We start from the raw sequence: 21,249 nt of genomic DNA on the forward strand, positions 1-21,249 counted from the left end.
TTTTTAGGTTTTCTGTTGTCAGAGTCTCGGGTCAGAGTGAGCAGCACAATGTGATGGCTCAGCTCTGATTCTCGGTCTGAGCCACGGCAACGCTGCAGCATTAGCTGACTGAAGCTCTAAGGACTTCAGTGACGCTGACAGGTCCTCTCCGATTACCGACTGTCCAATCAGGAGAGCTTACATCAGCAAACAAAACTGAGACCTCCAACTGGACACAAGGGAGGACTGCTCTCTGATGTCACCTGGGCTGCTGGGCGGGGCCTCACTGTCCTGAGCCAGTGAAGCATTGCTAGAAAAAAAAGGTTTATTTATTGACTTTTAAAAAATTGATTAATAAAGTTTGATTAATGGATGTGTCACCTGTCAGTGCGAGGGTTCCCTCTGTCCAACCACAACTCACCTGGAAACACACAGGTACGTTATCAGTTCCACTTCCTGTCGCATTTAAAGCAAAGCACACCTGTTTGACGAGGTGATCGCCCAATTAGGTTTCAGTTCAATTCAGCTTCATTTATATCAGTAGTCGCCCCAATCCTGTAAACACCTACAATAATACAGAGAAACCTCAACAGCCCCTGTGAGCAAGCACTTTGGTGACAGGGGGAAGGAAAAAACCCCTTATAACAGGAAGAAACCTTCAGCAGAGCCAGGCCGGTTCAGGATTTAATGAATCAATATTGCATTATTCAAATTAAAATCAATTTTTTAAAGCCAGCCCTGTTCGACCGACAGCACTGTCAGGAAGCCGGCGCCATCCTCAGCAGCTCACTCACACAGAACTCCCGCCTGCATCGGTCTGCCTGCTCTCTCTGATCCAATCAGCAGGAGGCTTTCAGACTCTGCTGCTGTTTGCTCACGGAGACGCCCGGAGGTCCCCGAACGGGAAGCGCAGCTCCAAATTTAGATCGCTGCAGATGGAATAATAACCTCACGTAGACCTCACTGCAGCTGTGCACATGCTTTCACATATAAATATATTCATGGGTACAAAGTGAATAATTCATCAGGCTCCTTATTATTCACGGTGACTGTGAAGCTTTAAATAGCTTCTCTTCGTCCTCACACAGCTTCAGCTCTGAACTGACTCCGGCAGTGACAGCCTGCCTCCCTCTTCCTGTGGTGTTCAGGTGCAGACAGACATCAGACAACATTTTTGTGCACACCTTTATAAATCTGACTCAAGGCAACAGGTGCACCCCGGCTCTTCATCAACCTCAATTTCAATTCAAATCACAGCGGTCACCTCAAGATGCTTTGTATTGTAAGGTGTAGCCTACAATAACACAGAGTAACACCCAGCAATCATATGAGCCCCTATGAGCAGCACTTTGGCAACAGTGGGAAGGAAAAACTCCCTTTTAACAGGAAGAAACCTCCGGCTGAACCAGGCTCAGGGAAGGTGGGGGTGAGAGGAGGAAGACGACACAAAGACACGCCGTGGAAGAGAGCCAAATGATTCAGTGCAGAGTGGTCAATAAACACATAGTGAGTGAAGAAGAAACACCCAGTGCATTATGGGAATCCCCAGCAGCCTACGTCTATTGCAGCATAACTAAGGGAGGATTCAGGGTCACCTGGTCCAGCCCTAACTATATGCTTTAGCAAAAAGGAAAGTTTGAAGCCTAATCTTGAAAGTAGAGATAGTGTCTGTCTCCTGAATCCTAACTGGAAGCTGGTTCCACAGAAGAGGGGCCTGAAAACTGAAGGCTCTGCCTCCCATTCTACTTTTAAATACTCTAGGAACAACAAGTAGGCCTGCAGAGCGAGAGCGAAGTGCTCTAATAGGGTGATAGTGTCCACATGTCCCACAGGTGTTCCTCAGGTGTGCTGTGATGTGTATGAGGTGGTGGAGACTCACTGCACTGCCGCTTGTTTAACTGGTCTGAGCTGGAAACAGAAATACAAACATTGTGGTTTGTTCAGAGGAAACAGGAGCCCACCTGAGGTCCAGATTTGGGCTGTGTTGGTCTTACCTCTGTCCAGGTGCTATGCTCATGTATTCAGGTGTTTCAGAGGCCTCCTGCTGAGATCCTGTTCACACACACACACACACACCCAACGTGAATCACACAAACTATGAAGTCCTACACAAGCCTGTTTCTAGCTGGAACAGGTGAGACTCACCTGGGGCATCAGTCTCTGGAGCATCTGGTTGCTGATTTGCTGCTGTGCCCGGGCTCTTTGTGATGTCACTCTTCCTGTGAGGACAAAGCTGATCAGTGACCTATCTGACCTTTTGTGTAGCGTGTAACAATGGGACTTACCTGACGTGAGGTCCAATAGGTAGGCTGTGTCGATGTGGCCAGAGGCTGTGTGGTGCCGGTGGGTGGGGTTTCTGAGTCATTTAAACAGGAGGACATATTATACTGCTGTCAGGACAATATTCACCTGTCTGATGGTTTGATATTGTTTGATATCACCTGTGCTCATTCACAGGTGTGGGCAGGTGGTACTATGTCATGTGACATTCTTATATTTATTGAATCCTGCCTCTCTTATTGATTTCTTTGAACTAACGACAGAACTCTCTTCCTCCAAACCATCACCATGTCCATTCCTACAAAACTGCTCAAAGAAGTCCTGCCATTAATTAATGCTTCAATCTCTAATGATCAGCTATGTACCACAGGCCTTCAAGCTGGCTGTAGTTAAACCTTTACTCAAAAAGCATCTCTAGACCCAGCAGTCTTAGCTAATTATAGGCCAATCTCCAACCTTCCTTTATATCAAACATCCTTGAAAGTAGGGCTGCTCAATTAATCGAATTTTAATCACGATTACGATCTGGGCTTTCAACGATCATTAAAAATGACTGAGCCGATTATTAGCCCCTCCCTCATGCTTTACTCTCGCGCTGCTCCGTGTGGCAAATCGAGCGCACCTCTCTGCATTTCGAACACGTGTCACAACAATTAAGAGGACCCGAGGGAAGCTCGGAAAGCTAAGCAGAAGTTATTTGGAGAGGAGAGTGACTGCCGTTGGTTGAAAAGAGGTAAAAAAAAACTTCAGTGGTGTGGAAACATTATGGGTTCAGTCAGACGTGGATCAAGTAGACACAGTGTGTAAACTTTGCTACAGTGTCGTAGCTGCACGACAGAGCAACACTGCAAAGTTCACTAAACATAGATGTTTACATTTTTCATTTATTTTTTTATTCCAAACATTTGCACTGTTATCAGTATTTGCACACTGTTTTATATTATTTTTTAAAGTCATTATTCAACACATTGTTATCGTTAACCTTTTAAAGCCGGTCAGAGCAGCACGCTCCGTTTTGTGTAACTATTTTTAAATCCCTGTAGAACCTGAACCATGTAAGCTAGAGCAATAATTTTTTTTTGCATATGAAACTTACATGTTATGCCATCAGCTTGTCCTCGGTCACGGTTTCCTTCCACATAAAGCTTTGCAAAAATTGCATAAAAAGCACTTGCAGGAACAAAAACATAATATTCCAGAAACACGCTTTGCCGATCCGATCAGCTGTTCATAACACTTCCCACATTGAAACAGACGTCAGCGCGAACTATCGCATGTCCGCCATTTCCAGCCCGAAACAGGAAGTGACGTCATTTTCGCGGAAAATGTAGTTTTTTACTTGTAGGCCTTAAAAGCCTATACTGGTGTTTTTATAAGTCATGTTTGACTTTTCTGAATAGTTTCTGGGATGCTTAGAACTCAAATTGCACTGCTGGAAATAGTTTATTTTGATGCACATGCTGTTTTCTTTGCAAATTTGCATCCTAGGATTGTTTTTTTGTTTTTCCTGCAGTATATAAAAATTGCTGTATCTCCAAAATAAAACTATGAAGACACTCAAAATAAATTTCCTGTTGTTGTAAACTATTTTTGGCAACTTTTTTGTATTTCAAGTTTTGAGGGATAAGCCTCTTAAATTTCTCCAAGTAGAAATATATGTAAAAAAAACAAAAACAATTTTCAATTTTTTTTGTAGTTTATTGCACTTTTTTGCAATTAATGTAGTTACTATGGACTTAATGCATACATATTATTAAAATATGGGCTATAACAGTTGTATTGATGTATAGCAACTTGAAATGCTCCCACAAATGGCACTACAACATGTAAAAAAATAATATAAGCTCTGGCGGACTTGCTTCTATGGTAGGTCTTAAAGGGGTAAATAAATATCGTCAAATAATCGAGATCTCAATTTCAGTGAAAATAATCGTGATTATCATTTTTGCCATAATCGAGCAGCCCTACTTGAAAGAGTAGTTGTCAAACAGCTAACAGATCATCTGCAGAGGCTTATTTGAAGAGTTTCAGTCAGGTTTCAGAGCTCATCACAGCACAGAAACAGCTTTAGTGAAGGTTACAAATGATCTTCTTATGGCCTCTGACAGTGGACTCATCTCTGTGCTTGTCCTGCTAGACCTCAGTGCAGCGTTCGATACTGTCGACCATAATATCCTATTAGAGCGATTAGAACATGCTGTAGGTATTACAGGTACTGCGCTGCAGTGGTTTGTATCATATCTATCTAATAGACTCCAGTTTGTGCATGTAAATGGAGAGTCCTCTTCACACACTGAGGTTAATTATGGAGTTCCACAGGGTTCAGTGCTAGGACCAATTCTATTTACATTATACATGCTTCCCTTAGGCAGTATCATTAGAAGACATAGCATACATTTACACTGCTATGCTGATGTAAGGAGCTTGGAAAGAAAAGCGTCTGGACTTCTTTAAGTTGCTTGAAGACGTTTCACCTCTCATCCGAGAAGCTTCTTCAGTTCTAAGGTCAAATGGTGGAGAGTCCCAGTTTTAAATCCAGTGGGAGTTTCCCCCCCAAAGAGGGACAAAGGACCCCCTGATGATCCTCTAATCACATGAGCCGAGGTGTGAAAGCGGGTGTGGGTCCCAATCAGCCAGAGTTTCGGGTGAGCTCATTGTGAAACCTGGCCCCACCCTATCATGTGATTTCCTGAGGTCAGATGGCCCAGGATGTGAGTGGGCATTAAGGCGACTGAGGAGGGAACTCAAAACTGGATTATAGATGGCAGAACATTGGCATCCTTGAAAGATTGACCTTTGATCTTTAGATGCAGATGGACAGCTGAGTCTTGTCCTGTGGAGGTGGCTCTTCTATGTTGTGCCATGCGCTTGTGAAGTGGCTGTTTGGTCTCTCTGATGCAGAGGTCTGGGCATTCCTCGCTGCACTGTACAGCAAACACCACATTGTTAAGTCTGTGTTTTGGAGTTTTGTCTTTCGGGTGAACCAGTTTTTGTCTGAGTGTGTTGCTGGGTCTGAAATGCACCGGGATGTTTGGAGAAAACTCTCCTGAGTTTCTCTGATACACCGGCTACATAGGGGATGACAATGTTGTTGCGTCTGTCCTTCTTATCCTCCCTCGCTGGTGTCTGATCTTCTTTTCTGTGCCTCTTTGCTGACTTTATAAACGCCCATTTAGGATAGCCGCACGTTTTGAGTGCTTCCTTTACATGTGTGTGTTCCTTCTTTTTCCCTTCAGGCTTAGAGGGAACATGTTCTGCCCGGTGGTGTAGGGTCCTGATTACTCCAAGTTTGTGTTCCAGAGGGTGATGGGAGTCAAAGAGGAGGTACTGGTCCGTGTGTGTGGGCTTCCGGTAAACTTCGATGTTGAGGTTGCCGTTCTGTTCAATGTGCGCAGCGCAGTCCAGGAAAGGCAAACAGTCGTCCTTTGTGTCTTCCCTGGTGAACTTGATGTTTTTATCCACAGCGTTAATGTGCGCAGTGAAGGATTCCACTTCTTGTGTCTTGATTTTGACCCAGGTGTCGTCTACATATCTGTACCAGTGGCTGGGTACTCTTCCTTTGAAGGAGCCAAGAGCCTTCCTTTCCACTTCCTCCATGTAAAGGTTGGCTACAATAGGTGACACGGGGGAGCCCATGGCGCAGCCATGTTTTTGTCTGTAAAAGCCTTCATTGTAGTTGAAATATGTAGTGGTGAGGCAGAGGTCTAACAGTGTGCAAATCTGATCGGGTGTGACGTTGGTCCTGTCCTCCAAGGAGCTGTGTTCTTGTAGTCGTTTTCTGACAGTCTCCACGGCCTCCGTGGTGGGTTTGCAAGTGAAGAGAGAGACTACATCAAAGGACACCATGGTTTCATCTGGATCCAGGGGAAGTTTCTGGACCTTGTCGGTGAAGTCGGTGGAGTTCTTGATGTGATGTGGGGTGTTCCCCACGAGAGGTGCTAGGACGGTAGCAAGGTGTTTTGCAATGTTATAAGTGGCTGAGTTTATGCTACTGACTATGGGTCTGAGTGGGACACCTTCTTTGTGGATCTTAGGAAGTCCGTAAATGCAGGGTATTGCATCCCCTGGATAAAGGCGGTGATATGTGAGGCGGTCAATGATTTTGTCCCTTTCGAGAGACCAAACAGCCACTTCATAAGCGCAAGAAGAGCCACCTCCACAGGACAAGACTCAGCAGTTCATCTGCATCTAAAGGTCAAAGGTCACTCTTTCGAGGATGCCAACATTCACATTTTGGACAGAGAGGACAGATGGTATGAAAGAGGAGTGAAAGAAGCCATCTACTGTATGTCCACTGTGAGCGACCATCTTTGAACAGAGGCGGGGCTTTGACACCAACTGTCTGCCATCTATAATCCAGTTTTGAGTTCCTCCCCAGACGTCTTAACGCCCACTCACATCCTGGGCCATCTGACCTCAGGAAATCACATGATAGGGTGGGGCCAGTGTAACCCATATCAACTACTCCCTGTCACATGACCCACGTCAGCTGATTTGAGGTCCCTCTTCTGATTGGCTCCTTCGACGTCGCGGCAACTCTGAAAACCGGCTGTGGTGGGATACTTCCGGGTTCGACTCCTGCTGTGGCTGTGAGCTTATGGCATTTAGAACGGTGTTGGAAAACAAAGCGTTTTCTCCCCTCAATTCATCTATAAACTCATTTCACCTCAGCGGTCAGGTTTTTTTCCCCCCCTTTGAATTGATCTTCTTCATATTGAAGTGGCGAGCCGGTAGGACCATTCTTTGTTTTCCCCTCTTTTCCCCCACTTAGCCGTCTTTGGATTACGGACATATTTCCCCATTGTATGAAGCTGGACCCTAAGGAGGAATACCTTGAAAGTGAACTTTAAAAAGAAAAGGACCAAAAAGGACTCTTAGCAAAAGGACTCTTGCACAGAAAAATCACAGCATTGATTTATTATTTAATTGTGGGCATTTATGTGGTGTGTGGTATTAATTATTTTGTTCCATTTCCCCTGTCCCCTATTTATTCAATATATTTTTGGTACAAGATATTGCAGTCTTTGGTCTCATCATTCACACCATCTAGGCTCCATAAAGAACTATTTCTTCTGCGCGTCAGTCAGTAAACTCATCCACTGAAATAAACTAGTCCTTAAATAACTTAGCGTTACACCAGGTTTCACAATGAGCTCACCTGAAACCCTGGCTGATTGGGACCCACACCCACTTTCACACCTCGGCTCATGTGATTAGAGGATCATCAGGGGGTCCTTTGTCCCTCTGTGGGAGTAAACTCCCACCGGGTTTAAATCTGGGACTCTCCACCATTTGACCTTAGAACTGAAGAAGCTTCTCGGATGAGAGGTGAAACGTCTTCAAGCAACTCAAAGAAGTCCAGACGCTTTTCTTTCCAAGCTCCTTAGACTACGATGACCTGGATGACTGAGAACCTTCACAGACACACTGCTATGCTGATGACACCCAGCTCTATCTGTCCATGAAGCCAGATAACACACACCAATTAGTTAAACTGCAGGAATGTCTTAAAGACATAAAGACCTGGATGGCCGCTAACTGCTTCTTAATTCAGATCAAACTGAGGTTATTGGGCTTTATAACCACTGATGGGTTTAGTGAATGGGTGTTGTGGTAAGACCTGAGGACCGACGGTCAGACTCTGCTGCAGCGTGGCAGTCAGTCGCTCCACCAGTTGGTCCTGGACGCCGCCGCTGTCCTGAAAGCGAAGAAGACTAGGTTTGATGCTCCCGTGTATCATCTGACAGAGATCTTAATGGACTTCTATCAAACTGACTCTGACCCGAGGTCCAAGCTTTCAGTAGGTCAGATTGTTGTAAGGCTTTCTTTGCAGCACAACGACTGCACCTCATACAGAACGCAGAGTCCTCACGGGTACGCAGAAATCTGAAGTCACTGCATCAGCTTGCAGGTCAGCACAGAATGACCTTTAAGTCCATCCTCTGGTTCCCGATACTGTCATACAGCTGTGACCTGCTCAGCTCAGATATTTGAACTGCTCCGAGTGTGTGTGTCTGTGTTTTTTTGTGTAGTTTTGTTTTGTGTGAAGTGTGTAGAGTTGATGTGTGTGATGAAATGCTGTATGAATAAAGTTTGCATCGACAGTTTGAACAGAGACACGACAATGCTGCTCTGTGGCGACTCTTTCATGCTCTGATCGCTCTCACTGATCAAACAACCTCCAACAGGTGAGTACACACTCGTGCTGACCTCACATTACCACCGTACCTACCTGGCAGTGAGAGAGCGCACTCAGAGCCTGTTTGTAGAGCTGAACCGCTTTGTGTTGCTTCCTCTGCACCAGGTAACACTCAGCCAGCACCTCGCACACCTGAGCCTGTGCCAGGTAGTCCCCTACACACACACACACACACACACACACACACAGGTGAGCACAGGGGTCTCACCTGTCCGATGTACATAGACAGTACTGATGTTACCTGTGTCTCTGAATCCTTGTAGGGCGAGGATTAAGCTCTCTGCTGCTTCCTCTTCCTCACCGATCCGACTGAAGGCAAACGCAAGGTTACTGAAACACCGAGCCTGGTCGCCACGGCAACCCCGAGAGCCTGTACACAAACACAGAACATTGTTATAGCTAAACTGATTTTCCTGTCAGACTCCTGATTAAAGATGTGGCAAGTGTTTGTGAGGGTCAAAGGTGAACTGCTTAAACAGGTGAACCGCAGGTGTGCGCCTCACCGTACAGTCCAGCGGCCAGCCTGTGGTAGTCCACGGCGGACCTGAACTGGCCCATGGAGTTCAGCGCCGCTCCCAGGTTGTGCAAGACTTTGGGCAGCAGGGGGGGCCACTTAGCCGCGGGGCTCAGAGCCTTCTGGAAACACTGCACTGCCTCCTGGAAAGACCTGAGCCGGCAGTAAGACACGCCCACCGACAGGTACAGCTCACCTGAGTGACAGAGAAGCAGTTAAAGTAACTAGTGCGTGCTCTCCTCCTGCCTGGGTGTTTGGTACGCAGGGCCCACGACTGAGAACAGTAAGGCTGCACAGATGGTTATTATCACCGCCTTGGAGGCCATCGTCAGATCCTCCTGTCTCAGGTAAACCAGGGCCATGTGATGCCTCACATCCCGCCCACAAACCCGTTTGACCCGCGGCTCTCTAGTGGGTTCCACAGGTCCATCAGGTCCCACACCTCCAGACTCACCTTTTCCCCTGGACCAGGGGTCAGCAACCTTTAACACCCAATGAGCCATCTGGACGCACCTGAGCGGCACCCGCAATCACGCCTCGCCGCCTTTAAGTCTGTGCTCTCTCTGCTGTTGTGTTGGCGTGTGTCGGGCTGTGAGCTGCAAAGCTACAGCCGGCTGTATGCGTACAACAACCGTGTGTGAAAAGTGGTCAATAAAGAGATGCTGAAAAGCGTGTTCATGCAAACATCGTCGGGTCTGCCGTGATATGTTTACAACGGGACTTCTGCTCCTGAACCTCTGCGCACAGCGTCTGCAGATCGGGGCTGTACGAAGTCACTTTCATCTTTACAGGACTGTAAGCTGTCGTCTGTGAGGCGTGAGCGGTGTTTGTTTTTAACATAGTTCACGGCGGAGAACAGCTGCTGACGTAATGTGGATCTGAAGATCCATAATTAGCCTATCTGGGGTTGAAAGTCTCGGTAAATGCACGCCGTTTCGGCGGGTACACCGGCTTCCACGAGTGTGACGCTTATTTTGAGCGATGAAAAAATAATAGAATAGAATTTTATTTTTATATTTCAATATCACAATAATCTTCCAATTTAGAACTACAAGTTAAAAAAGAACTAACATAAATAAATTACACTTCAGCTAAATACTTCTAATTTATTTTCCCAAACCACGCGGAGCCGCACTATAAGGACTAAAGAGCCGCAGGTTGCCGACCCCTGCCCTGGACCATTCGGACGGTTAACAAACACCCTCCCCCCACACCCCACCTTGGCCACCCACCAACCTGAACCCTCGTCACTCAGGTCAGTCACACACAGACTCTACTTAGACCAAGTCTCTGCACCACCTCCAAGCATTTTGCAGGTTTTTTCTCTAACGGCTTTCTCTTGTGTCTCCTGTGTGTTATTTATTCCTGCATAGTTGCCGTGGAGCACCACAGCTCGATTGCACAGTGACACTAAAGGCCTATTCTATTCTGTTCCATTCTGAATCAAGCAACCTTCTTTCAGGTGATTACCCAGAGTCCTCGGGTCCGTAATGCTCCCCATCAAACTCAGACACTCTGACAGCACACCGATGATGTCCTCCTGGTTGCACTGATCTGATTGGGTCATGTGACTTCCTGCTTCTGACAGGGCGGTGGCTGCATAGTCCAACATGTTGGCCACTCTGTAACTCTCTGCAGCTCGCAAGTAACCCTGAGCTGCCAGCGCCCAGTCCTGTGACACACAGACAGACACACCTGAGTCACCTGGCTCACCTGTTCTGTGTCAAATTCAGGTTTTGGTCCTGACCCGTGTCCTGCTGTAACAGCGGCTCATCTCCACGCAGGCGTCCCCCTCGCTGCAGCCGTCTCCTTGTGACCTATACAGCTGGGCAGCTTGCAGGAAGTAGGTGGCGGCCTCCCGGCTCTGCCCCAGTGCATCATGGGCCAGGGCAAGGTTGAACTGGAGGTCAGGGAGGCGGTCGGCCTTGGGACCAGGCTGAGCATGCCGCAGGAAGTCCAGACCTTTCCGAGGTCGTCCTACCTCCACATAGGCAGCCCCGAGGTTAAAGGAACAGGCCCGCAGGACCCGCGAGTCCTGGAGCTGAGAGCATGATATGAAATGTAGTGCCAGGAGTGCCACTAACACTGCTGACACCGCATCTGTTCTTGTAACCGCCTCACCTGGTCTGCAGCCTTCAGGGCATCTCTGAAGTACCTCAGCGCCTCCTGTGGGCGTCCCTCCTGCAGCGCTTTGTGTCCAGAAGATGTCAATTCCTCAATGTCTGCTGTCTGCTTCCGCCCCACACTCCCACTCCTCCTCTTCACCTTCACAGCTTCTTTACCCGAAGGGGCTGCACGGGACGTCATGCTGGACCTGAAGGAGGAAGAGTCACCTGGATAAAGACATGCAGATGTGCTAACCTGCTGCCTTCATCAATGAACCGGCTGACTACCGGAGAACCTGCAGGTTCAGGTGTGTGGACCAATCAGTCAGATCCATCCTCAGGATCAGGCGCAGGTCAGTGAGACAAATCAGTAACAGTGATTATCTACGTTATTATTGATCCGTGAGGAAAGGTCTGATCAATCAGTAAGAGCTTACTGAGGTTATTAAAGGGCTGATCAGCTACAGCAGAGTACATTACTGAACTGCTGCCGATAACAAACACTCACAGCTTGCAGGGGATGATGAAGCTCCTCCTCACTGCTCACCTGTCCCCTGAAACCGAACATTTGAAGCAGCTAGCCCCTCTGCTAAACCGCTCTGACCTGCAGGTTGACTCGTTGCTATGGTAACGAGGAAGTGGTCGGTAAAACCGGCAGCAACAGAAGAAGACTTCGCAAGTAAACTCTTTGCATTATGACGTCACGCCAGGTGAGTTATAAGATGTAAATGTTTGCGGGAAGACCGTTTTCGATTCAGCTATTACGACAGTGAACTCCATAGACCACAATCCACCGCAATGAGGTTCTAGCCAATAGGAGGCAAGGCTGACGGCTCGACCAATTAGAGAGCGGCGGGAGCTTTGAAACTCCAGGCAGGAAACAGTCGGAGGACGGTTGGAGCTCCGCTGCGGTCTCTGTGTTTTTACCGAGACTTTGGGACACATTCGGGCAACGAGAGGACCCGGACCGGGACACCGAGACACCCGCAACGACCCGACACAGACCCGGGACACCGAGAGGGGGGACAACATGGCGGATTTAGCCGCGAACGGCCACTGTGAGTGTCGGTCAGAGTCCGGAATGACCGCAGCGTCAATCAGATTCATATGCAATTAACTCGGTGTCACACTCCGTGATTTTCTGCGTCTGTGGGGTTAATTCAAAGGAGCTGACCTCAGTGCTGCTGCTTGCAGCTGTACCGATCAGCTACAGCATTAAAACCACCACAGGTGAGTCACCTGTCTCAGGTCAGGTGATCGATGGACACTTGTCCAGGTGGACTCCTTATGATCCGGGTCTCAGCCTAAGATCTAAGGGCGTTTTCCCACATGCGGTGTTCTGGTTCACCTGTACAGGTGGACACCGCTGGTGTGAAACAACCTGTGGAGGAGGCATTCTCGGTCTGGTTAGTTTACGGCGTGATGATGTCATAGGTTTGAAAAAAAAAAAAAAAAAAACGTCCCGTAGCCCCACGTGCTGCAGTTTTTCTGTGTGAAAAAACAAACCAAAGTTTGCAAGACTTTAATGAAATGATGTGTTTACAGTCACTTCAAGACAATAAGAGCAACACGCCGAACCAGTGAAGCAATGTGCAATAAAGTTTCACGGGTTAAATGTCAATCGTATATCTTTCACCTCTGTAATGTTCTGGATATTTATAATCGAGCGTTTGTGAATATTAGAGCAATTTCTTATGTTTGTAACTTTATAATATGAGAGGACGGTCCCTTGTGGCTCCTCTGTGATTGGGATCAGAGTCAAGCAGCCTTTGTAAGACTCTGAGTTTACGTCAAATATTATTACTGCTTTCTGAGCTCACTGGTTTAGCGAAAACCTCCCACCTGACCATGTCAGACTTACCTGAAGAAGATTCCAGGTCAAAGGTCCTCAGCAGCCTGCTGTCATCAGTTTCAATAAAACTTCTTAAAGTGATGAAGATGGTTCCTGGGAACATCAGTCTGCATCTGGATGAAGACGCGTTTGTAACGTGTGAGGAAGCTTCAGCTGCTTCAGACCGATTCAAAGATTGTGGATCAAACATGCGTCACGTCCTCCATCATCATCAGCCCGAGCTCACCCGAAGGAGCTCCAGACCTCGAAACACGGCAGACCTTCATCACCTACGGGACTGTAAACTGATGATGGCAGGAAGCTGAATATTCCACACTTCCTGTGAGAAGACTATTTTTGAGCTGGAATTTTTTTCAGGTGTGAGGGAAGCATCAGGAGTGCAGCTGGTTTTAATGATGTGACTCAGTGTTTTTGTCTGTAACTTGGTGCTGATCACATTCATTGATAAAGATGATCGATCATCCAGGTAAGGAAAAGTTGCTTCTGTTCATCTGAAGCGTTTTCAGAGGGAGAAACGTTTCACCATCATCATCATCAGGTGATATCTTTAATATCGGTCCAGGAACTCACCTCATGGCCTGTCGTTGGTCAGCTGATGAGGGTGAAACGCTTCTCCCACTTCAGACGAACACAGTCGACCTTTTGGGAACGTAATCAACAGTTTGATCTGATGTAGTGTTAGAAACGGGCTCAGCGTCATTTAAACAAACTGAGAGCACAATATTGATCTGCGGTTAAAGGAGCGACACGGGTGTGATGTCATGTTTCCTGGCGTGTTGCAGATGAGCGTCTGACCGCCGAGCAGATGGACGAACAGAGGATCCAGAATGTGGCCTATCAGTACCTGTGCAGGCTGGAGGAGGCCAAGAGGTCAGTGACCCGGACCGGGAGCACCTTAAGTGTTTGCTCACTTTAGTTAACAGAACCAGTTTCTTCTTCAGGTGGATGGAGGCATGTCTGGGGGAGGAGCTTCCTGCTCCCACAGAGCTGGAGGAGGCGCTGAGGAACGGCGTTATTCTCGCCAAACTGGGTCATCGCTTCGCTCCGAGCACTGTTCCTCAGAAGAAGATCTACGACCCGGAGCAGCTGCGATACCAGGTCACGACACACACCAGCTAGAACCAGTCTGATCCGGTCTACCGCTCTTTGGGGGGCGGGGTTATTGATCAACTCGATGATCAGCTCTGTATTGATCCCTGCAGGCTGTCGGTCTTCAGTTCCGCCACACTGACAACATCAACCACTGGAGAAACGCCATGACGGCACTTGGGCTACCGGCGGTCAGTGAACACATCGACGGATCATAGTATCGATTAGCTGATTGGTTTGAAGCTGGGCTGATCACCTGTTGTTGTTTCCAGATCTTCCATCCTGAAACGACCGATGTGTACGACAAGAAGAACATGCCGAGAGCGGTGTACTGCATCCACGCGCTCAGGTATGCCTCGTTGCTCATCTGATCACCTGTCCTCTGTGCCGCCTCTCACCTGTGCTCACCTGTGCTCACGTCTCTCTGCAGCCTGTACCTGTACAGACTCGGTTTGGCCCCACAGATTCACGACCTGTATGGAAAGGTCAAGTTCACAGGTAAATGCCACATAGGTAACTAATAATTTGGGATTAGTTTGGCTTTAGTGTACTTTCACAGAAGTTGGTGCTGGGAAGGTTTGGAAAGGGCTTTGACACCCGGGGGGTGGGTGCTACAGTACTGGGTGTTGGACCAATCACGGTCAATTTTGCTGACCTGTAACTAGGGATGGGTATCGTTTAGGTTTTATCCGATACCGGTGCCAAATCGGTACTTTTGAAATGGTGCCGGTGCTCAAACCGGTGCTTAAAGAATGGAGAACACAAACTTTGTCCAAAAACCTCTCATGTTCAGCTGTTTTTTTGTAAAAAGATAACAATGTTAGCCTTTTCTGCAGCTATGGGGCATATATGGTATCACTCTTGGCTGGAAGCAGTGCTTAAACAATGGAAAAAACACAAACTTTGTCCAAAATCCTCTCATGTTTAACTGTTTTCAGCTTTTTCTTTGGTCATTTTAGCCTTTTTGGCCAGGGTGAAGGGAGTATCTGCCATCAAACAAGAAGACAGCCGCATGTAGCTATGATGATGTTTGCTAGTTCACCTTACATGCATTAATGTAATAACGTGGTTAGCCTACTCAACGTAAATAACACACGAACAACATTAAGCTACTCACCCAGAGAAGAACGGCTGCTGCTGCATCATCATCCTCATCATTTCTGCTACACTGGCAGGGCTAGGGGCCAGGACTCTCCTCTTCGGGTTTTTGGGGGATGTTGCTAACTCCGGGTCTGATAACAGGCACCACACCCACAGTAGATGCGCTCGGTGTGAGGTCTCGCAGCAAGCTATCAAATACAGCGCATTTCTTGGCTTTTAAAAAAAAAAAAAAAAAAAAAAAACGCCATGCGTCGCCAGGTGTTTCATCGGATTCGAGGTGTTACCTCCTTTGACAGTATCACAGTATCAGCTTAAAGCACTTGTTGCTGCTGAGTTTGCATATTTTGCTGTGAAGTACAGCCAGACTTTTGACCGCTTCGCCTTGGGCATTTTTAATCTGTAGCTCTGCTCTAAAAGAACGTACGTACCTGACCCCGCCTACTATCCTCGGAAACGTAAAATGATTGGCTAGAAGTGTATCACAGCTCAGGGAAAAAAAGCACCAAAATAAAGCACCGAAATGTGCGCTGCTTTTCGGTCTGGTTACTACAGTTTATGTCAGAACCGGTGCCATCGTGGCACCGGACACCGGTACCCATCCCTACCTGTAACTTTGTTCAGAGGAAGAGATCAACAACATGAAGCTGGAGCTCGACAAATACGGGATCCAGATGCCCGCCTTCAACAAGATCGGAGGAATCCTGGCCAATGAGCTGTCAGTGGACGAGGCTGCAGGTAGGACCAGACTCTGATTGGCTGATAGCGGACGGAGCTACAGGATAGGAACAGACTGATTGGCTGCTGGGGGTACTGACCCTGCATTCTGCCAACAGTCCACGCGGCGGTGGTAGCCATTAATAAGGCCGTGGACCAAGGGGATGTGAGTGTGACGGCGGTGGCTCTGAGGAACCCCGCTGCTCTCCTCACTGACCTGCAGGAGGCGTTGATGGGCGTCTACCAGGAGATTCTGCAACGGGCGAGGAGGAGGAAGGCTGAACGGGCCGCCGGCAGGGTAAGACATTGATTGGTTAAAGAGATTTGTGTCCGTCCAGTCAGGTGAGCAGACTGTTGACGTGTGTGTTCGTGCGTGTGTGTCAGCAGGCTGTGGCAGAGGACAAAGACATGTACGAGGAGTATCTGACTCAGAGGGAGATCCAGGACCACATCAGTGCCGTCAATGGTGAGAAATAAGCCCCTCCCCTTGTTCTGATGGCATTAATGCTGGTATTGATGACCTAACGATTATGTCACTGTGGGCGTCAGTGCGGGCAGCGGTGGAGCAGGTCGACGAGGCTCTGGATGTCGCCAACGAGCTTGCTTTGCTGTCGGCACTCCAGCTGCCGTGTTTGGCCCTCAGGGGCCTCCGTACTGACAATGGGCCCTGGTACCTGGATCAGCTGACCGCAGACCGCCAGCAGAAGGCCCAGGTAAACTAACAAGTGCGGCCCCTGACCTCTTTCTGACCTCTCTGTGACCTCTGACCTCTCTGTGACCTCTGACCCCAGAATCAGGGCTCTGTGGATCCTCTGGAGCATGAAGAGCTGCAGGAAGGCATCACCGCTGCCAACCAGGAAGCTCAGAGCACGCGAAACAGTACGCCATTTTCTTCCCATGCCCGAACCAGGCTCACCTTTTGACCTCTGACCTCGCCTCAGTATGTGTGTGTGTGTGTTTGTGTGTTTCAGTGGTGGCGGCCCTCCAGAGCGTTAATGCGGCACTGCGTGGAAATGACCCCAGACGCACCGTCAGCTGCCTGATGACCTCTGACCTCCAGCTGCCTGAAGTGTTTCCGTTTGCGGCGACATTTTATCACCGAGAGCTGCAGCTGCTGCAGAGGCAGACGGCACAGGTGCAACACCGGGTTTACCTGGAGATGAGTGACAGTGTCACTCAGGGGTGGATCTAGAAGGGTGGCATCGGGTGGCAAGTGCCACCCTAGTTTTGCATATGACAGTGCTGTTTATTAAAATAAGATAGCATTAACAGTTTGAGCGTAGTTACAGTCAACAGTGAATATAAATGCTAAAACTGAATATATTGCATAGTGTCCCCCCCCTGCACCAGTAACAAATGGTTCAGCCCAAAGCAGGACCGGCTTTTTCCTTGTTTTCAGTAGCAAGCGATGCTTATGATTGTGCCAGAGCACATTTTAAACAACACCATGGGAATTTCAGATTTCACACAGGTGGGTGGATGTTACACACTGGAAATGGAAGGTGAGAGTTATTAACCCTCTGGGGTCCACGGACACGCTGCACCTCCAAATCAAACGACTGATTTAAGATGACACCGCAACAAGCTGCAGCCACGCTGAGTCTTTCAGCCCGTGTTGAAGTTTGGACTTCAAAGTTTTTAAATTTTAATTACAGGCCAGTAAATCCAGAGTTATGATAAAAATATATATGAGCCATGTTTTTTTTTTCTAAATACTGTCGTCACGTTTTTTGTGTTTTTAAAAAAAAAAAAAAAAAAAAAAGTTTTCTAAGGACAACACGAAAATGGTAAAGAAAGGGGGGGAGGAAAGCCTCTTTCCTATTGGTGGAAAAATGTACCATGTCGACCAATTAATGTCACAAAGGCACATTGCAATGTAAACACTGTCACCAACTAGTGCAGGGCGATATGACCAAAAATATTTATCACGATATACATTTGAAAATCTGCGATAACGATATAACTGACGATATAATTGACACGAGACAAAATACTTTACAACTCCACAACTTTATTAGTGCAAAAAAAACATCAATGTATTTTCACTTAAACAAGCAGCTGTTTTTTATGTGCATTAAAGTTATCTAAAATGTAACAGTGCAAATGCAAATTCGTTGCTGACAGTTTAACCAAAAGGCATTTCCAGTGGAAACTGGCCGACATATCCTCAGCATAACCATGTATAATATCCACAAAACTTAAAAAGAGGTTAAACACACACAATCCAGTTGTTCAGTCTGACGTCACTAGCCGTGTCTGGACCTAAACTCCGCTGCAGGTCCATATATCAAACGATCACTATGGCATTACTGAGAGTTGAAAAACTGTCTAAAGTCTTTCATCTTTAATAAAAATGATCAGCGTTCTGCTCTACCAGATGTAACAATTGAGTTTAACATCCAGGCATCCATGAAAACGGAATTTATGACATTTAACGGAGTTAAAGTTAGCAGGGAGTTAGCTCCCTAGCTTCTATCTAAATACAATATAGCATGTCCTGACTGCGGGGTTTTGGAAACAAATTAAAACGTACAGCTCTGCTATCACTTCCAGCATAAATGAAGACAGAAAACTAAACAGCAGTGACGTTTGTAGGGTTACTGAAGTTGGGCTAGCTGGTATATAATGATGTGCTACGTGACCGCTAGCGACACAGCTATGTTAGCATAATATAAACAAGCTAACTTTTTTTCCCACTCGATAAAAGTTAACGTGAGTGTTCTCGGTGGTCAGGAACAAATGTAATCGCATGGCAGGATGCTGTAAAAGGACCAAACTTCAGCCAGGAGAACAACTGAGATAATCCATCCACAATATGAGGTTAGTCATTCATATACTGCTGCATGGGCTGGGCTGTAGTTACATCCTAAGGTTTTAAAAACTGAGCTTAAATAAATGATTAGCGGTAATAAAAGCCGAGGGAGGTCAACAGTGATCACTGACTGTTTTAGGAGCTTTTTGAGATTAAATAGAAGAAAATACAAAACACTAAACATGTTAACAACACAAAAGCCATATTAAACGCAGACTACTTTAGGCCCGGAAGTAGGATTCGTCACGTCATCACTGAACAACCGGATACGGTAATATTATGTTGAAGCACAGTACGTATCACTCCGCGAGGCTCCGCCTACGATAGCCGTAATGCTCCGACAATCCATCAAGCGCTGCGGCTTCGTAGCTTAGCAAAGTCGTACTGAAACATCTGACAGATTTTCGAGCGCCGTGTACATAAAATCGTTTCGAGGTCAGTAAACACAACCAGAGTTCATACATAAGGCACACGGGATTATAAGGGGCTCTGTCGACTTTCAGAAAAATCAAAGGATTGATTTTAAGTGCGCCGTATTTTCCAAACAACACGGTAATAACGACGGCCCGCTAGCATGCGCTACCAAAAATAGTGCTTTGTTGTGTATCTGACGGACGAAAGCTAAACCAGTTCCACACCAGTGAAGCTGCAGCGTTTTTACAAACCAGTTCAGGTTCATCTGTTTCATTCAACGATCCGCTTTCACTCTTCTTGTTCTGCGTCGCCGCCATGTGCGTATGTAAACAAAGGCACTGCGCATGCGCGTTTTACCCATATTCTATCGCCATATTTCATTTTCTTATCGTTGCCCAACATTACACCGGTATTACCGTGAACGGTATGATATGGCCCAGCACTGTCACCTAGTAGAAAACCAGCGGAGTGATACACCTCCTGTTGTCAGGCCTGCAGGTTTATCCCTGTGCTGGTCTCCTGTCTTGTGGTGGACAAACAATTTCTTTTTACTGTCACATATAATTTGTGGGGCATCTTATTGCGACACCTGATTTTAGTTTTAGTAATATTTTTAAATGGTTGTACAAAATAAAAATAAAAAAACGGCAGGTGTATTGGCTGCATTTTTAGATAAATAGTTGTATATGTTTACAAAATGTGTGCATAAGTTTTCAAAATGTACAATTTATATTTACATTTCAAGTTATAAGAATAATTTACTCAACATGTCAGTTTTTTTGTTTACAGTAAAAAAGATACTACTAGGATTTGAAGTTTGTGATTTCAGATCAGTTGTGTTAACACAGTATGTCAATGAAAAAACAACTAAATTCAGACACGTGAGGTCAAGCTGAAAAGAATGATACCAAACAAGGAGGGGAAAAAATAAAATGACACAATTTGAAGGTGAAATACAAACGTAAAATCAAAAGAAGTCAAAAATGACCGGTTATATTTTGGGCCTCAGAGGGTTAATCCAACAAATCATGAAAAATTAGATTTAGATTTTTGTGCATGACAGTGCAGATTTCTGACATTTTGTGTAATTTAAGCATGTAACGATTTTACCTTTTTTCTAACAATAAACAGTGAAACTTAAGTTAGACTTGTGTTGGTAAATGAACCGCCCCATGTTGTGTAGCTTTCTGGATTGTATACTTGTTGGGCTACATATTTATTTATTATCCAGGCTATACAGGCAGTGCAGAATTATTAGGAAAGTTGTATTTTTGAGGAATAATTTTATTATTGAACAACAACCATGTTCTCAATGAACCCAAAAAACTCATTAATATCAAAGCTGAATGTTTTTGGAAGTAGTTTTTAGTTTGTTTTTAGTTTTAGCTATTTTAGGGGGATATCTGTGTGTGCAGGTGACTATTACTGTGCATAATTATTAGGCAACTTAACAAAAAACAAATATATACCCATTTCAATTATTTATTTTTACCAGTGAAACCAATATAACATCTCCACATTCACAAATATACATTTCTGACATTCAAAAACAAAAACAAATCAGCGACCAATATAGCCACCTTTCTTTGCAAGGACACTCAAAAGCCTGCCATCCATGGATTCTGTCAGTGTTTTGATCTGTTCACCATCAACATTGCGTGCAGCAGCAACCACAGCCTCCCAGACACTGTTCAGAGAGGTGTACTGTTTTCCCTCCTTGTAAATCTCACATTTGATGATGGACCACAGGTTCTCAATGGGGTTCAGATCAGGTGAACAAGGTGGCCATGTCATTAGTTTTTCTTCTTTTATACCCTTTCTTGCCAGCCACGCTGTGGAGTACTTGGACGCGTGTGATGGAGCATTGTCCTGCATGAAAATCATGTTTTTCTTGAAGGATGCAGACTTCTTCCTGTACCACTGCTTGAAGAAGGTGTCTTCCAGAAACTGGCAGTAGGACTGGGAGTTGAGCTTGACTCCATCCTCAACCCGAAAAGGCCCCACAAGCTCATCTTTGATGATACCAGCCCAAACCAGTACTCCACCTCCACCTTGCTGGCGTCTGAGTCGGACTGGAGCTCTCTGCCCTTTACCAATCCAGCCACGGGCCCATCCATCTGGCCCATCAAGACTCACTCTCATTTCATCAGTCCATAAAACCTTAGAAAAACCAGTCTTGAGATATTTCTT

The 21,249-nt window shown here is 46.3% G+C and overlaps 2 protein-coding genes across 11 annotated transcripts in view; one reads left to right on the plus strand and one right to left on the minus strand.

Moving 5' to 3' along the window:
- LOC120733017 (tetratricopeptide repeat protein 24) lies at window positions 1–13,052 on the minus strand. Of its 5 annotated transcripts, none has more exons than XM_040031005.1 (14): window positions 12,939–13,052; window positions 11,094–11,286; window positions 10,720–11,013; window positions 10,443–10,644; window positions 8,962–9,168; window positions 8,700–8,828; window positions 8,492–8,613; window positions 7,880–7,957; window positions 2,265–2,335; window positions 2,125–2,198; window positions 1,974–2,031; window positions 1,859–1,887; window positions 361–400; window positions 1–289 (listed from the first exon to the last, which is right to left on the minus strand). In XM_040031005.1, exons 2-14 carry the CDS (start codon window positions 11,277–11,279, stop codon window positions 178–180), a joined length of 1,602 nt encoding a protein of 533 aa, XP_039886939.1. In that variant the 5' UTR covers window positions 11,280–11,286; window positions 12,939–13,052; the 3' UTR covers window positions 1–177. The 5 variants fall into 5 exon arrangements, with proteins under 5 accessions (XP_039886939.1, XP_039886940.1, XP_039886937.1 ...); XM_040031006.1 differs by lacking the exon at window positions 12,939–13,052 and adding an exon at window positions 11,586–11,701 and having other exon boundaries at window positions 1–270; XM_040031003.1 differs by lacking the exon at window positions 12,939–13,052 and adding an exon at window positions 11,586–11,701.
- iqgap3 (IQ motif containing GTPase activating protein 3) overlaps window positions 11,334–21,249 on the plus strand; it is a 22,020-nt gene continuing 12,104 nt past the window's right edge. The window contains exons 1-12 of one of the 6 annotated variants that reach the window (XM_040030997.1): window positions 11,334–11,430; window positions 13,712–13,799; window positions 13,871–14,027; window positions 14,132–14,209; window positions 14,291–14,367; window positions 14,449–14,516; window positions 15,741–15,854; window positions 15,953–16,131; window positions 16,218–16,299; window positions 16,383–16,546; window positions 16,625–16,712; window positions 16,805–16,968. In XM_040030997.1, the coding sequence (XP_039886931.1) occupies window positions 11,349–11,430; window positions 13,712–13,799; window positions 13,871–14,027; window positions 14,132–14,209; window positions 14,291–14,367; window positions 14,449–14,516; window positions 15,741–15,854; window positions 15,953–16,131; window positions 16,218–16,299; window positions 16,383–16,546; window positions 16,625–16,712; window positions 16,805–16,968 (1,341 nt within the window). In that variant the 5' untranslated portion in view covers window positions 11,334–11,348. Of the gene's footprint in view, window positions 11,431–11,688; window positions 11,788–11,948; window positions 12,136–12,288; window positions 12,308–13,286; window positions 13,396–13,711; window positions 13,800–13,870; window positions 14,028–14,131; window positions 14,210–14,290; window positions 14,368–14,448; window positions 14,517–15,740; window positions 15,855–15,952; window positions 16,132–16,217; window positions 16,300–16,382; window positions 16,547–16,624; window positions 16,713–16,804; window positions 16,969–21,249 lie in introns of those variants that run through there. The other 5 variants (XM_040030998.1, XM_040031001.1, XM_040030999.1 and 2 more) reach the window with 5 other exon arrangements.

This window comes from Simochromis diagramma, unplaced genomic scaffold (genome assembly GCF_900408965.1).
Source record: "Simochromis diagramma unplaced genomic scaffold, fSimDia1.1 OVJJ01000361.1, whole genome shotgun sequence".
Classification (NCBI taxonomy): Eukaryota; Metazoa; Chordata; class Actinopteri; order Cichliformes; family Cichlidae; genus Simochromis; species Simochromis diagramma.

Bases quoted from the DNA above. Each gene is read 5' to 3' on its own strand.
- LOC120733017 (XM_040031005.1), bottom strand. From the start codon at position 11,279: ATGACGTCCCGTGCAGCCCCTTCGGGTAAAGAAGCTGTGAAGGTGAAG. The intron at 8,614-8,699 runs GTAACATCAGTA...GTGTGTGTGTAG, and splicing joins ACAAGGATTCAGAGACACAG to GGGACTACCTGGCACAGGCT. The intron at 1,888-1,973 runs GTAAGACCAACA...TTCTGTTTCCAG, and splicing joins AGCATAGCACCTGGACAGAG to CTCAGACCAGTTAAACAAGC.